Genomic DNA, 17,585 nt, shown 5'->3' with positions numbered 1-17,585 from the left:
TTACACTCTCTGCATGTGGTTGCTTGCTCTCTTTCAACAGCTACAGTATAATGAATATTAAAGTGTTCGTTTCCAAAAGACTGTGTTTTGATTTCAAGATCAAAGGAACATTTGCATCCATTTAATGTCTTAATGGTGGATTTAATTTTGTTATATATTGTCATTATGACAAGCATACATTTAACTTGGATTTCAATATCAATCATTTTGTTACTGCCACAATTTATAATGATCTAGTCTTGTTTGTCACAAACCGCTGTTAAAGCAGCATCCTGCAAAAGAGCTATTTATCACTGCACATTTGCTCTGCATCCAGTGCACCCTGCTGACCGAGTAAAGGAAAGTCGGAAAAAGTTATTGACAGTTATGTGATGAGATGACGCAGCCAAATATGTCCCTGCTCATGAATGATGCATCCCCTGCCCTGATGGAGAAAAGGCGCACAGCTGGAAGACAGCTGGGGTGCTGTGTGTGCATGGTGCAGAACAAGGTGAGACTCTTTATGGTGGAGCCCAGTTCTTGCTCACTCCCTCTCTTTGCCCCCTTTCCTTTTTCTTACCCTCTCACGCATAAAAGTACACAGAATCAGGAGTTTTCAGAGCTGTTACTCTCTACAAGTCTCCCCTGAGCCTGTATAGTCGTAGGAAATGGTTTACTCTAATGTTCTGTCTTTCTCTCTCTCCACTTCTCCTCTATTAACTCTATGATCCTTTGAATCCTTCTTTCTTCTCCCTCTCTATTTCTCCCCCTCTCTTTTAGCATCTCCTCACTGAGCCCCTCTATTTTCGTCAGAAACAATCACTGTATTTTCCGATTCACTGCCCTGCGCTGCCGCAGTCTGAGACTGATAGCAGGACGGAGGGAGAAGGAGGGAGATGAGAGTAAAGGGGGTGGGTGTTGGACGTGTGCAGCACGCAGGGCAGAAACAGGAAGGGCTACATGATGGTTTGTTGTCGTCATCACTGTAGCGTCACATCTGTCTGTCCTTTTCGCAGCAGTGGAGGGAGCAGCAGCTAACGCACACTGTCGGGCATCACTAAGGCTTTCCAGCACAGTGACAGTGGTCTGTCCACATGCACAGTGACATGTACTAGCATGCAAACTGAATACTACTACGTCATTGCCTAGAGTTGCTGCCACAGTGCCTTTGGTTATTTGGCTACATGTGCAACGCGTAAAAATAAGAACATCAAGAGTAAGACTAAAGATATAAACAAACCAATATTTAACTTTGATTCCATGGCTGTACACATACTTGGTCACATCTAGCCTCCCTCCAAGAACTACCATTGCAGCCTTTGATATGGTGTAAGTGTGACATTTAAGCACAGTACACATTTTCTAAATCCTAGCAACTGAGCCAAAAACGGGGAGGGAAATGGAAATGCTTGTGTCCTGCGGCTGTTTGTATCACTGCAGATACAAGCCAGTCTTCCAGTTCACCCTCTTTGTCCTCTTCTTTGGACACTTTCACAAACATATAAACATACATGACACCATTGGCTTTAGGGGCTGCATCAATATTCATTGAGTCTGAATCTCTGACATGTCCCATTTGCTTGGTCCGGGAGGGGTATTGCTTGGAGAATAATTGCTGGTGATAAACTCACACGCAGCTACATTGATTTGGATAGAGCATTTGTGTAAGGGGAAGTAACAGTGATAGATCTCAACACTTGAACAACGGACCCAGCAAGCATTTGAATAAAACATCGTGCATGGGAACAACATCGTTATGGAAAGCCATTAAGTCTCAGATTAATAGCAAGTGGCTAATGCAGTCAGTCAGTGTGTAAAACTGTGTAGCTCTGCACCAATCAAACAAGCACATCAATCTGACTAACAGTGTGTGTCAACATGCTCCATGATTACCATGCTAATCCCACAGCAACAGACGGGAGACCACAGGAGATCATTACAATCAGGTGAGGGGACTCGACTATAATCTCAACTCAAATGTAGAATTCATTCGCTCAGAAACATTAATATTCTCTATTTTACGGGCCATTGGTAAAAGGATGTTTTAGACAATCCGCACAATGTAAACGTGTGCTGAAACTCCTGATGTGCTTTGCTATCGCAAGTACGCACATGCAGACAAACAATGCCTCTCTGCAGCCGCTATTCAGGCACCGATTTCATAGCACTTCAGCGTTAATGTCATGTAAATGCGTTGTGAGTGTTGGAGATTTCATGGCGTGTTAGCGGAGGTGGGGGTGCCTGCGGGGGGAGAAGAGGACTATGGGCTGTGCGCATGTGTGTTTGAATGCACATGGTAAAAGGACAACATATATGATGCTTACAATGGGAGCAATTCTCCATTTATGCTAAAGAGAAAAGAGAGATGTTTGATAGTGAGATGGGGGTCATCCCAAAGGTGTTTGCATGAATCTAATGCTCTTTTGTGCCCACGCTCCTCTGCGTTCGTCTTGTGTGAGAACAACATTGATATTGACTTGATATTCCTCCAGTTTTTGGAGCCAAAGTTCATTCGTGAATGAATGTGATGGATTAAGGTTTACTTCTGGTGTGGGGTTTAGTTTGTTTTTATTGAGTACTGTTCTGTTTTTCCTGCATGTGAAACTAATTGAACACTTGGCCTCTGCACAACGAAATTAAACTTAGAAATTCATATTTACTGTCCAATGGCACTCTGGCTCTGACTTAAGACTCCAACGAGAAAGAAGATAATTTTTTATTTATCAACGGAACTGTATGTGTGCCAGTGAACCCAAATTCAAACAATATAAATAGCTGGACTTGGCATAAAGAAACATATTCTGAATTATAGCAGAATGTATCTGCGAGAATGGCGAAGGCTTTTACAGTGTTTGTTTACATAAAGTGCATTCATATTAAAATGCATCTCTGATAGCAGCCTGTGGTTGATGGATTAATTAATTTAATTAATTCAAACTGACTTTGGGACATAATGTGCTTTGTGCATTGCTTTTTCTGATGTGGAAGCCCTATTGCCCCCACTTGTTGCTGCACAAAACTGCTTTTCATTTAAATGATATCTGGAAGAGTGGACTTCCTTTTTGCAGTGTTGGGCAGATTTGGGATATGAGTACTTCTATGTTCCATCTTTCATTGTCACTAAAATGTGCTGGTGCTGCACATCCCAGTTACACACACACACACACACACACGCACGCACGCACGCACACACACGCACACACGCACACGCACACACACACACACACACAATGGTACCATTGGGCTGTCCAGCAATATTAATACACAGGGCTGACAATGCTGTGGGACTGCATGCATGTAACACTGTCACAGCAGAGCAGAGGAGGACAGAGAGAGGGGGAGGGAGAGAGAGAGGGAGAGGGATGGGGGCTAATTTTGGATGCATGGCGTGTGGAGTTAGGATAACCATCTTTTCTGCAGCTCTCCTCCACCACACTGTTTGTTCAATTACCATTTACTGCAGAGAGAGAGAGAGAGAGACACACACAAAGAAAGAGAGGAAGATGAAGAGAGAGAGAATGGGAACAGAGTAAGAGAAGAGCAAGGGCGACGGAGGGGGTGCTCAGTGATGCAGGGAGGAAGAAGTAGAAGTGAAAGAGTTGGAGAGAGTAGAGTGAGTATGAAGATGGGAAAAGAAAAAGAGAAAACATTATGTACACAGAGGTGGTGAGGGGTAGAGAGCATGGGGTGAGATGAGCAGAGTTGACAAGAAGAGCAAAATCACGCTGTCACATGAAGGTGTCAGGTACAGTGTCACGTTGTTACAGTACAGCGGTATATGCAGAATCTCTCATGCACTTTACTTGGGCCGGGACATTAATATAATAAATAAAAACTGTGCAACATAATTTCCTTGTATAACAGCTTCTGTACATGCAGGGTTTCTGTTATGAAACATTTCCACTGTTGTCGCTTTGATAAGTAGCACGGGCTGTAAGTACAGCTTTAAAAAATACTTATTCAAACAGACTATTCCCAGCTCTCTGCATGGGGTCCCACCCGTACAAAATTGAGATATACAGAGATGGCTTGGTTCCTTCACCCCCCCCCCCCCTTTAAAAAAGAAAATCCTAATCCCTCAACTCCCTCCTTCCTCAACAGTCTCTCTCTCTCTCTCTCTCTCTCTCTCTCTCTCTCTCTCTCTCTCTCTATCTCTCTATCTCTCTCTCTCTCTCTCTCTCTCCACCTCTCCCTCTCTCTCTCTGGCTGGCTGGCTGGCTGGCTCTGGCTCCAGTATACCAAGCAATTACAGAGATGATATCCACTGTCAGTCAGCAGCTCACAGATGAAGCCGGCCCTCTTTAACATGCTAATGGAACGCCAGATTCAATCAGGCCTTTGTATGGTAGAGGGGAGGGCAGCGCTGCTCATTAAAAAATAAATCATAATAACAATGAGGCCCAGGCTGCACCTAAGCCACGGCATTGAACTCATCCTCTCTACCATTTCTTAAAAACTCCTAGTCTGAGGGTGCAGACTCCCTGAATCATCTGACAAACATAAATAGATTATTTCAACTCAGCACTCTGTCCTATCCACCTTTCACAATCTTTCTCCATCCGTTTCAGTGTCCAATAAGGCTCCTCCATACAGACGTACACACACATTCTACAGCTAATTTGTATTCTTTCACTTCTCCATTTAGAGCACAAGTCTTATAAGGGCATAACCCCGATGCAAGCCTGCATACAAATTTTAAAATTTACTAGCAAGAACTGTTATTTTTTCACCCACTGAAAGGCACTTAAATACTGTAGTTACTGTGTGTCTGTAAACACAGAACTCAAACTCACCATTTGCTCAGGGTGAAAAGAAAAGTTAGACATTTTTGGAAAATAGATTTATTTGCTTTTCAGCTGAAAGTTAGATGAGACGGTTGATACCGTGTTCATATTGGTTTCATGTAATGCTACAGAAACCAGTTAGCTTAGCTTAGCTAGCCTGGCTAGCAACGCTAACAAATTATATTTTGTTTGTTTAATCAATAAATAAAAATTACTCCGTACCAGTAAGTTGCTGGAGTCGGTGCTGGTTGCCTGGCAACTGCTCAGAACCAAGATATATTCATATAATGAAGACTTAACTCCCCTTTAAAATGGCAAATTGACATTTTTCACTTCATATTTTAACTGAAATTTAAGTAACAAGATATAGCCTAACATTCAACGAGCTGATTTTGTTACCATTTGACAAAGCAAAGTTTCCCCATGTTAAGTCTTTGTGCTAAGCTAACCCGCTCTGACTGGAACCTTGTATTCATCAGACAAAGTGGTATACATTTTCTTACCCAACTCGACCAAAAAGCGGAAAAAAAGTATATTTTACAAAGTAACAAACTATTGCTTTAGTTCAGTCTTTTATTTAAAATCACACTTCAGTGGTTTAATGTTTCACTTCCATGAAGTTGGGGTACTCAAAAGAGACAGATTTAAAATGAATAGGTAGTCAAAATGTATGACGTGGAGTCATCCGGACTCATATTATCAGTCCTTCCATTAGACACTCATAGTGTAAAACAATATCTTTCAAACTCCATGCTCCATTCTCTAATCTCTTCAAACCCAAAAGAGATCTCAGACAAACTGCTTAGCCACAGGAAACATTGCAAGTAGTCCTCGTGACTACTCAGCCTATTTTGATGCATGCATTCTGTGGAATTGCCCTCTAACTCCCTGTGAAGTTATGTGATCCATGACCCTCCGGCGGACAAGTGTTGCCTATCGCCAGGTGTGCCTGTTGTAGGTTATGAGTGTGAACTCTTCTTTGACTATAATGTTTCCGTACATATCAGTGTAAGGTTCGGCCATGGCTCACTTCAGCTGTGTTTTGCTTCACAGAGATGAACCTCTGATGTAATTCAGCTGTCACATTTAACAAGCATATTGCACCACGTTTGTCTGATATCCTCATTACTCTCATTACCATGCTGCTTTGGAGAGCTTTTCCAAAGCCCAGAGCTCCTTTCATCCACGGTACGCTTTGTTTAAGATCTCTCCATGGCCGTGTGATTCATAGATGCTCTCTTCCTTTTTATTCATCATGTATCAACAACACTGGAGAATGCAAGTTTGTGTATTTGTATGTGTGTGTGTGTGTGTGTGTGTGTGGGTGCGTGAGTTTACGTCCACGTGTCTTTAGACCACACATTTATTGCAGCCAAGATCAACTAAAGCTCACTGAATAATGCATCACTTGCTATCATGGAAAAATATGCTGAATACGCTTCAGCTGAACTTGAAGGTGGGAGGAGGTATGAAATAGCATAAAGCTTGCTCTTGACTTAGCCTCTATGTATGAGACAACAGAGAGAAAACACTGCGTTCTACTTTGACAAATGAGCTTAGGTCTGGTTCAAGGAGGTTTCCCTCTGTCATTTAATGAGCTATGCCAAGGGAATTAACATCTATGGTTGGAAATCTGTGTGTGCATGTGTGTGTGTGTTCCATTTAGAAAGTCTCAAATACAATATGTCGACGCACAATCTCAACACACACAGCATTTTTCATTTCAGATATCGTTTTAACCTTTTAAAATTCTCTGTGGCTTGCCCTGATTCTCTGAGTGCACACACCTCTCCAGCTGCCAGAGGTTCTTTGCAGGGTGAGGTGATGGATGCTGATTTAAGCAAAAGTGTCATTTGTGGTCACACCAATGACAACTGACATTACAGAAGAGACCCCCAAGCACTTAAAGAGATTGGGCTGTGGTTGGATTGCCCAGGGATGAACAGAGAGCATCATGTTAGAGGACATGCTCGTTTGTTGGGTTACTCCATATTCATAGACACACTGCAGGACTTAAATGAAAGCAGTGGCCGTCAACCACATAAAGTCTCCTCCCCCACTCTATTAGGCTGATGGCATATTGCCCTCTACCCTCCGTGGAGAATGGAAGTCAATGAAATGGACTGTCAAACACTGGGCAGGGGGGTACATTATGGTTGCTGCTATTCAAAGAGCACATCTCTTATTTTCTTAGACCAACCTACAACCCCCGTTCACCAACCCCTCATGCTTCCTCCTTTTCTCTCGAGCGGGGGGGTTCTAATCTCAGAGATAATCTAGTGCCTTTGTTGCCATTCCCCAAAGTGCATTTGGGTTGATCCACCTACTTGTGAATAAGTGATAGAATTCCATACCTGAGGGCACAGGTTTCTGGGAGATGCATGGGAATAAAGTTGCTGGCTATTGTTTCACCTGGGTGTGATCGCCGCCTTGAACAAGAGAAGAAGAGTGGAGATGGAAGAGAAATGTGGGTTTGGGAGGGGGCTGGGTGGCAGGGAACAAGTAGGAGTGGATTTGGAAAGGCTGCAGAGAGGAAAACAATGGACATCAGAGGACAGGTGGAGAGAAGCAGAAAGGGTACATGCTCTGCTGTTCTGCCTTCTCAGGTGGAGAATGTCACCTTGTCCTTTTTCTTTCCCTCTCTCGCTCTTTCTGGTTTTCTCCCTCCATCTCTTTATTCCTCTGTTCCCCGCTGCAGTGCAATGATATATAGACAGCATTTCCCCTCCTCTTTCTACCAGTGCCATAAGTCTAATGTCCCTCCGCTGCAGTGGATCACTGTCTTTCAACAGATACACCAAAGCAAAGCTTTGGTTCCTCCTCATCCAACAGTCTATCCATCACTGACTCAGACATCGCCTACAGCCAGAAACATTCAGACACATCTCCACTGGACAATTCTGTGATCATCTTACACACCTGACTAGCCCCTCGGCCAGTCATTACAAAAAGGAAAATACATGAAAAGATAGAAACCTGAGAAAGAAAGAGAACAGACTGCCGGGGATTTAAAAGAAGACAAGGGAGAAGGAGTTCTTTCACCCACATAATGTGTGAACATACATGTTTTTTGTGTCTTCATTTGTTTGCCTCTACCTCAGTGCTCCTGAGGTTGTCATAAGTGTGGAAATATACCAGAGACTAAAAGGAAAACTCCACTAAAAATAATTTGCATATCATATACTTCACACCTGTCAATTACTCCTTTGCTGAGGCTGGCAGCTTATATTGTCGGCTTAAAGTCACAGCAGTATTCCAACAGTGAGTCACAGCAGAAAGTATCAAATGTCCATAGAAACGTCTCATATCAGTCAGCACCACAGCAAGACGCATTGTCCTGCCTCCTACTGCTGCAGTCGTCTCAGAAAAAGAAAGCTAAAATCTGTTCAGTTACCAGACAGTGAGTATTTATAAGAGAGTCATCGATCATCGAGTATTCCTTTAAAGGCCCAGGTTTATATTTGATTTAAGGTTACATAAAATAGGGATAGGTTAGGGGATGACTGCCAGTGCCCACACAGGGGTGGATGTTTGTGCATATTTGTGTGTTTGCTTCATGCTCTCATTGTGACCTTCTCTGTGTGAACACTGTAGCAGCACTGTATGCCTTGTCTCCACAGTCAGACTGTGTTGAGCTGCGCTGTTCTCTGTGTTCCCATCATCCCTGGCTGTCTCCTCCCATTAGCCCTGACAGCTATTTGTCTGTCATTAATGACCTCAAAACAGCACAAGCACTCTCTGTCACCACTCACACACACACACCTACGCACACACACACACACACACACACACACACACACACACACACACACACACACACACACACACACACACACACACACACACACACACACACACACTGCACACTAGTGAAGCCTTGCAGTGCAAAATCATGTTGTGCCTGTGCTGATGTTCTTAATTACATGATATGGTTTCATCACGTTAGGTGCTAGAGATAAATATCACATTGGAATGTAATGAGACTTAGGCCAATTCAGACATATTTCATTAAGTCCATTAATCCTCTCCTGAATGGGCTGGTGCATGTTGTAACAAGAAGCCCAACACACGCTACTCTCCCAAAGTATCATCATTATCAGAGCTGTCATTGATTTAAGGTGGACCCAGAGTCAAACAGGAGATCAGTCATGTGGGATGGAATAGAGCTGTATCATTTTACCAGCCCACATGTACTCCCTTTGGATGGATAGAAAATACTGATCCAGTGTAAAAAGAAAGGTGAAATTATTGAGTCAGGATTTGGCTTCGCAAAGCTGATCACAGCGCTGCAACATATAGATCAGATTCAGATTCAACTTTATTGTCATTGCACATAGTACAAGTACTGTGACAACGAAATGGAGTTTGCATCTGTCCAGAGTGCAAAGGAGAAGCAGTTAAGGTACAATCACGCTGGTCATAAAGAGAAATCCGCACTAGATCCGTGTGCATGTATGTGCATGTCTCTGCGTTTGTGTGTTCTAGCAGCACGCAGTCCATAATCCCACAAGTAACAAAAGCCAACAGCCTCCAAAAGTTCAGTTGTTGCCAGACGAGGAGCCAGCAGGAGATTTATCTGAAGGATTAAAGGGGTGTGCATCTGCTTCTGTAGCTCAAACACTTGCAGTGGCCCTGGTTTGTATTCTGGACACTGTCTATTGTGGAGTTGATCGTTGACAGGCAAGGTATGCGTAGGCATTAGAGGCAGGCTGTCTTCACCCTCATTCCATCCCATTATTTTAGCATCATACCTCCTCCCTTAGCTCCCATCTTTCTTCTCTCTGTCTCTCTTGAAATCCCTAGTCAGTTCCTCTGTGTCTACCAAAGAGACCGACTAACAATTATATCCTCCTAGCCTTGGTTTAGCTACTTAGGAGAGATCAAGTTAGGATCTTTTGGGGGGCTTTTTGGGGCCTACCACTGTCCTATTATCTCACTATAGGGTGTCATTACTACCTCATCCACTCTGTCATTATGCACAATACTCCCCTTTTGGAATATATGGAAGGTTTACACTGTCTTATCTGTGTACTGTGTATATGAATAGCTGGTGCATGTGTGGTGATGTTTATTAAATGCAATATCTTTTGGAAGAATAGCTGTTCTTGAAATGGAGCTGTCTGGAATTAAGTTCTCTGATCAGATTGCTAATGCAAAAGATTGAGTTTCTGTTGTGTGTGTGTGTGTGTGTGTGTGTGTGTGTGTGTGTGTGTGTGTGTGTGTGTGTGTGTGTGTGTGTGTGTGTGTGTGTGTGTGTGTGTGTGTGTGTGTGCGTGTGTGTGTGTGTGTGATGTGGATGGATGGGGATGATGAACTCACACTTGGTTGTTCTTTCACCTAAAATTGTAAACTATGTGTGTGATTTGATCATTCATTGGAAGCTTTTTCTTTAACTTTGTTTGACCTGCTTGTTGTCGCTGCTTCAAAATCCCAGCCACACTCTGCAGTCTGTACTTTACTTACCTTACAGTATAAGACAATTAGTAAAATTGCTGTTCTCCAAATTGGTAGGTTGGGTAAATTCTGAAGGACCTACAATTAGAGGGGAAAGTTTAACCTCCTCCCACTGATGCAGAAACATGTACACAGACATAAACATGTTGCCTGTGCACTAAGGCTACAACAAGTCATTCATAAACTGGCACAGCACTGTACAATATAGGGTTATTATTTGCATTTGTGTGAGTGTGTGTGTTCATAAATCTCACTGCAGTGCATATTTGGATCAAGAACCAAGACATGTTCTGACTAATACCTAACACGGTGCCAAGGTCTTGAGCAGTGACTGCTGTATTACTTGACAGTAACTAAGCTCTTATAACCTTTTTATACTAGCTGGCATACACACAGGCACTCACACACATACCTGACATGCAACATGAATGCAGACAGAGAAGCCAACTGGCATTTGAAGCAAGGAAACAAGTTTCAGCTTTCCTCGCTTTACCCTACATAATCCTCCCATTAAAGTGTAACACCAGCAGTTCCAGGCAGCAAATCAAACAGATCGTTATCTGCATCCACCTACCCTGTGTGCATGTATTAACCTTTAATAGGAAGCTAATCATTAGCATACCATGATTGAAAAAAGATGGGGATGATAAAGTTTAATAGGATCGTGCGTTTTTTATATTTTATATTCATTTTCTGGTTCCAAAAAAAGATTGGGAAGTGAGTGCTTTGAAGTTTACAGGGGGAGGGGGAATGTCTCAGCAGCACACTCTTGTGGACAAATGCAGGTTTTGGGTCTTTTTGCATGCGTCTGTGCCCGTGTGACTCCCAACACTATGTGAGCCGTGTTGCACTCTGTGCTCTCTCTCATGAAGCACATCATTACCTGTGAGAGGCTGCGAGTTCATAATTCATTCCGAGCAGAGGCTGAGGCAGCTATCTGGTGCAAGGTTGCTGCTGCCACATCTGTCTGTAAAGGGAGCATCCAGGAGGGTAAGCAGATGAGGATACAGCCGCCAGACAAACACTCAGGGCTTATGACCTGCATAGCGTGTTGTGCTGCAGGATCCTGAGGTGACAGGTGAGGCAGGTGAGGCATAAGGCTGCTTTGAATCAATGAGAGACAGTGCATATATGTGGAGGCAAGACTGCTTCATGGTGGACAACAGTGTAAAGGCAGAGAGTTTATTTTTCTTTGTGCATTGTGCAGTGCTTTTGGTTAGGCTTGTGATCCTGTTGATTGTGCTTTTGGTGAGGTGAAAGGGAGGCACGCAGTCCTGCTGAGCCCGAGGAATACTGAATGACCACATTTTCATTCTGTGTCTCTCTCTTGTACCCGGTGTCCAAATGCTGCCTCCAGTGCTGAAATGAATTGGCTATTCCTGTAGGCTTGGACACAGCTGTGTTCAGCGCGGAATATACACTGTGCTGATCATGAGGGAGACAAGGAGCGAATGAGACCGAGATGAGCGAGAGATGGTTGTGGAAATGCAGACAGACAGATAGATGGCCAGTTATTCATCACACACTTCAACCCATATGAAACAGCAGACCAGCAGGGGCTAAACAAAGAAGTCTGACAGCTTCACCTGACCACAGACACTGTAATACTATTAAGTAATTTAGGTCACGGGAAGTCTCCTCCTCAATGATTATGACTGAGAGAGAGAGAGAAAAAAAAGAGAGTGAGAGAGAGTCCTCGGCCTCTTTAAATCGCCTCACTGATTCAAAATTCCTTCAATAATATATATATATATATATATATATATATATATATATATATATATATATATATATATATATAAGCCGAGGTCAGGTTTTCTTAGGATTTAGAGCCAGCAGTTATCTCAATCTCAATGTGCCGCACACACTAGGTCGATAAAGCAAATTATGAACACTACACAGCTAATCACTAAAGCTGCTGTGTGGCACAATCTTTGAAATGCCAAAAATATATCGTAGTTGTCATTTAATTTTGTCGATCCCAATCGGATCCTGTATTATCTAATCTAATATTATCTAATATTACAGACTGAAGATTGGATATATTAGATTCTAATGTACTTAATCTTCTGTCTGTAGTATTCCCACATCAAACACATCAGCAGCACTATACACTGATGTCACCCTCCCCTCTGGGCCATGTGGAGGGCAGGTGCCTGCTTCACGGCCCGGCAGAAAGGCAAGTTGGCAGCCTGACTGTTACCTCCTCCTCCTCTCTGCCTTCACTGCCAACAACCCTGGCACATCTGTGCCTGTCCAGCATGCTTGGTGCCAACTCCCCTGCTCCCATTGTTCTCCCCTGAATGCACCCAACGCCCATGGGAAAGAAGGCTGAACACAGTGTGGCACAACCGACACAGCCTGTTAGATAATCTCAAGACATGAAAAGGTTCTCTTAGCCTAGATTCTAGAAACATCTTTTTGTTCTGCATCGCAAACAAGGAAAACACCCCATAGAGATTTTTTCTCTATCAGCTTCAGTTTCTAGAGTTAGACATTCACTGAAGAGAATGCAATCCTAAAAGTGCATAACAACTATATAATATATTGGTGAAATCATATTTTATAATATACAAAACAGTACATTGCCTTTAATTTTTAACCCCCTTTGTTTGATTGATATATAGATGTGTAGATTTTGGTTGAGTTATATTGTGGTTGATTCTTTGAAACCATTTAAAATAGCTTTTGTTTTTTCACAATCATCATGATACATCATGAAATCATAATTATTGCATGAGGTTGGAAACAGGTAAAGGAAACATTTTACTTATGTGTTATTTTCATCCACATGAAAGGACTTTCTGGAGTTGTCTCTGTGCGTCTGTATGTGCATATATATATATATATACATATATATATATATATATATATATATATATATATATATATATATATATATATATGTATATATATATATGTATATATATATGTATATATATATATATAAATGCACATACAGACATATATTCCCATTCCCAAGTGGAGACGAGGATGTGGCCAATAGCAGATGTATCAGGACCATGCAGGCTGGCGAATTATTCCAAATTTGAGAATCAGTCCCTCTCGCTTTTGATCTTTCTACTGCCTGCTCTCTAATTTTAGCCCCCAATACTTGGTCTATACTGCACCAGTTTTCATCTTTAATTGTCTCCCCTCTGCCTCTACCAACAGATAGGCTGTTTCGACCTTTGTCTCTTTCTTATTGTTCTACTTTCTCTGGACAGTGTGAACATGTTTTTTAAACTAAAACATTAAATTAACACCATGGGAACAAGAACAGGGTTTTGACGGTTTCGTGTACGCATTAGTGCTTATACACACACACACACACACACACACACACACACACACACACACACACACACACACACACACACACACACACACACACACATATACACACACACGTGTAAATACTTCGATCTATGCTTGGGAGATTCTGTATTAAAATGCATTCCCTGGCCTTCATTAAATAAAAGCAGAACCCAAACCTTTTCTTTTACCAAAGATGTCCTTATTTTCAAGGTCCAAACTCAAAATGGCCCTCACAAAGATATAACCGTAAAAACTCATGCACGGACACACTTAAAGCAAGCCACTGTCTGCTACACAAAGCCCTCTGGTGGTGTCCTGCAGGCCGTCTACAAGCTCAAATTATGACCCCTGCGAGTCTGATAGGATTCTTGGCGTGTCAGAGGGTTTAATAACATCCAAATCACTGTCCGAGTCAACCAGCTCTTCCAGACTGGCATGTCTGTCACTTTGTGGCACACAGACACACAGATCGGGCTTCAAAGGCACGTATAGGGTTGCCTGGGTCCAGACCTTTGAATCCGCTCACTCTACAAAGTGTAACGAGTACAATTCTGTCTGAAATCAAGTACAGGGAGAACCGAGGAAGGGATTAGAGCCAGTGTTATGGACCAGCTCATTTCTCTGTGACATAATACATATCTGTTTGTAATTGTTTCAATCAGCGTTAATCAGATAATAGAGAAAAGTGTCCATCACAGTGTCCTTTAGGTCAAGGTTGTGTCTTGAAATTGCTTATTATGGTTGACTGAAGGTCTTAAATTACAATTATATAAAAGAGAGAAATACTCACATTTGAGAAGCAAGTATTGTTTTGCTTGTTGACGTCAATTCATTATCTGTTGATTAATCAGCAAATTCATTCAGCACTAATGTTACAGATGTGCATGTGGTAGCAGTAGTGTGAGCCTTGGCTGTACCATGTGGTTATTTTGTTCTGATAGTTACCAAAACATTTTTTTACACTTACGGCTTATCATTGTATTAGCTCTGGCTCTCATGCAATACTTTGTCATTGTGTAGAGTAGAGTCTGGTGGGAGCCCATACAAACATGCACTCACACACACACACTGCTCCAACACACATTATGCACAAAAACAGGGCACACAGGCAGACTCCTGCTCCATGCAGTGATTTGTTTGATTTACAGTGTGGGAAGGATCCCAAAGGGAGGTTTAAATTAATGGGGTAATTATATGCTGGAAAAAGAAAGCAGTCACACTCAGATTTATGTACACACACCCACACACACCCACCCACACACACACACACACACACACACACACACACACACACACACACACACACACACACACACACACACACACACACACACAGTTTTCCTGATGGGCCAGATTGTGTCTTTGCCCCAAGGACAACCACTCCTCTCCCTCTTCTCGCTGGTCCTCAGCCTCATTCACTTCCTCAGATCTCAGCTCCTTGTGCTGCTGCAGGGACACACTCTGTTCCACGGTCAGCCACTCTCTCTGCTTGTCTGCCTGCCAGACGCTGGCTGCCCCAGTGCCAACATCAGTCTTCATGTTCAAGTGCAGACTCTCTGGGGAGCTGCAAACATTACTACTGTGCAACTTCAACAGAGGCACTCCTTCCAAACAAAACGCGTACACACACACACACACACACACACACACACACACACACACATTCCTGCACAAAAAGCCACCGAAATGAACAAAGGCCATGTATCAACATGTGGTATAGTGTCATAATAAATTCAATCAAGAGGAAGCGTGTTAGTCATGTTGTTGTTGGTGCAGCCCCAGAGGAGGAGCTGCCTTCATAGTGGTAGAGGTAGAGGAGGAGAGAGCAGTTACAGGACCTCCCGTCCTCCCTCATCACAACAAACAGCATTTAGGAGGAGCTCAGCTTAAAAGTTTGAGACTTTCTAATTAGGAACAATATTTATACGGAAATGTTTTTGTTTGACGGTGTTTAAGAGCACTGAGTCAGCCTGAGATGATGAGACAAGTACAATCCACCAGCTGGAAAACCATCAGGCACTTGTTTCTCAAGGTTTAAAAATGGCTGTGTTTGTGAGCATGGGTTTCTGCATTCATACATGTGCATTCATTTATATATTTGTGGTTTGTTCAGTGGAAGAAATGTAGTGCCCAACTAGAGGTAATGATGCGGTGCTCTCCACCTCGAGGCCCACAGATGCGCAGCAGAAGGCAGCTGGGCTTCAGCTGAGACAGCACTTTCTCTCAGTCAATCTCTTTCTCTCCGGCTCTCTCTAATCCAAACTTTGGAAACTGCATAGATCTGCTTACACCATATTCCTCCATGCGGCAGTCATATTATTTTCTCTGATCAAATCCAGTTGACATAAAGCTTGATGAAAATGCAGAGGTGTCAAATATTGCTCAAATTACCATGTGACAGTGTGTGAGCAGGTAGAAGCAAGTTGGAGCAGGAAGCAGAGCGAGGGACAGCAAGTAATGGAGCGAGAGAGTAGCTTAGAGCAATCCCAAAAAGGAGAGCGGCAAAGCTTTAAGTCTCGAGAGAATTTGAAAGCCACAGAAATCCAGTTGCGGATATTAAGAGGCTTAATCTGAGAGCTTGGTGAGGCTGAGTTTTGCTGTGTGGGCCCCATCACTATCATCCTTGACAGAGGTTAAAGAGGAGACGAGGAGGGATAAGGAAGAGAGAGAGAGAGAAGGCAGATGGGAGCAAAGACGAGAATAGGGAGCCATGTATCATTATAACAGCCTTGCATGCTTTTAAAGGAGAATTAAACGCTGACATCGTGGCGCGGGTGTTTGTGTGTGTATACAGGTGGTAGGATACCCTTGCAGTGGCTGTTTTACAATGTGTGTGAAAATCTGCTCAAACAACATGTTGGATGCAGTCAAAGCCAGGGGCATGTGTCAGACGTGAGTAGGGGGATCAGAGCCCATGACTCATTCATTCCATATTTGGACATCACTAAGTGATCCAACTCTAGTGCACGAAGCAGGATGACATAAAGCAACACACGCTGAGATGAAACTCATTATCATCAAGCTGCAGATGTCTCTCAGGAGAGGGGAGGAGAGGCGAGGAGAGGAGAGGGGCAGGTAGATAAGATAAATCCTTACAGCCTCTGTGGTGTTCTTCTCTTCTGGCATTCCTGCTTCATTTGATGTGAATGTTTTAGTATAATGAAATGCTTCCTTGGTGTGAATTCTACAAAACCCAGAAACCCCTCAGTATCACAGCATTTGTGCACAGCAGTGCTGCTGCACTTTGGCGTTACAGTCTTGGCTCACTTGTCAGGAAAAAACCTAATGTGTGTCCACAGCGATCATTCAAATGTCCTTAATGGCCCAAATGCTGCTTTTTCTCTCAGTTTAGAGAGTGAGGTGTCACATAGTTTTGCTTTGTATGAAGAGAAATGATGGCTTTGGAGGGAAATTATGGCAGATTGTTCTTTTTGATTCCAGGAAACATGTTGCAGGCTGTAATAAGCTATTCAATTAATTTAATTATTTTTGTCCGTCTATTTACTTATTTTATTGCCAGCAGTTGTCAAAACATGCATGCACATAAAGCATGGAAACTGTTTTAATTTAGTTCCACAAATATGGGCATGCATATTTATCTACCTCTGTCTTTGTGTGCAGGAGGCATAAACCGGGTCGGGGCGGCAGTGCCAACCTTCTTGCGGACCCCCACAATGATCCAGCCCCACCTGGACATGAAACCCTTCCTGCAATTCCCCATGGAGACGGCCCCTCATCCACACAGCATGAGCCTCTTCCACAACTTCAACACGGTGAGAGCTGATGACACACATAAATAATAAACACAGATTCTGCAGTCTTTTATCTCAAGATACTGCTGTATCCAGTTGTGTTGTGTTAGACAGGCCTTACTACAAGGAAAGCAGTGTATTCCTAACACTATTATTTAATGTAAACACACTCATTCCTTAATTCAAAGCGCAGAATGAAAGAGCAGTTCTAAGGCCATCCTTACAGCTGTGTACTTCAAACCCCACAGTTTGTTTGATGTGGTATTTATTTCAACGGAGAGGGATCTTCCTGTTTCCA

General features: G+C 42.9%; 1 protein-coding gene across 1 annotated transcript in view; it reads left to right on the top strand.

Annotated features, from left to right (window-relative positions):
- Nucleotides 1–14,879: 14,879 nt before the first annotated feature.
- znf385a (zinc finger protein 385A) overlaps nt 14,880–17,585 on the top strand; it is a gene marked incomplete at both ends in the record, with an annotated part of 29,985 nt that continues 27,279 nt past the window's right edge. Inside the window, 2 exons of the mRNA XM_079225808.1 lie at nt 14,880–15,006; nt 17,157–17,308. Of these exons, the coding sequence (XP_079081934.1) occupies nt 14,880–15,006; nt 17,157–17,308 (279 nt within the window). The remainder of the gene's footprint in view (nt 15,007–17,156; nt 17,309–17,585) is intronic.

This window comes from Taurulus bubalis, assembly GCF_910589615.1.
Source record: "Taurulus bubalis genome assembly, chromosome: 11".
NCBI lineage: Eukaryota > Metazoa > Chordata > Actinopteri > Perciformes > Cottidae > Taurulus > Taurulus bubalis.
This window is presented reverse-complemented; position numbering and strand designations above follow the sequence as displayed.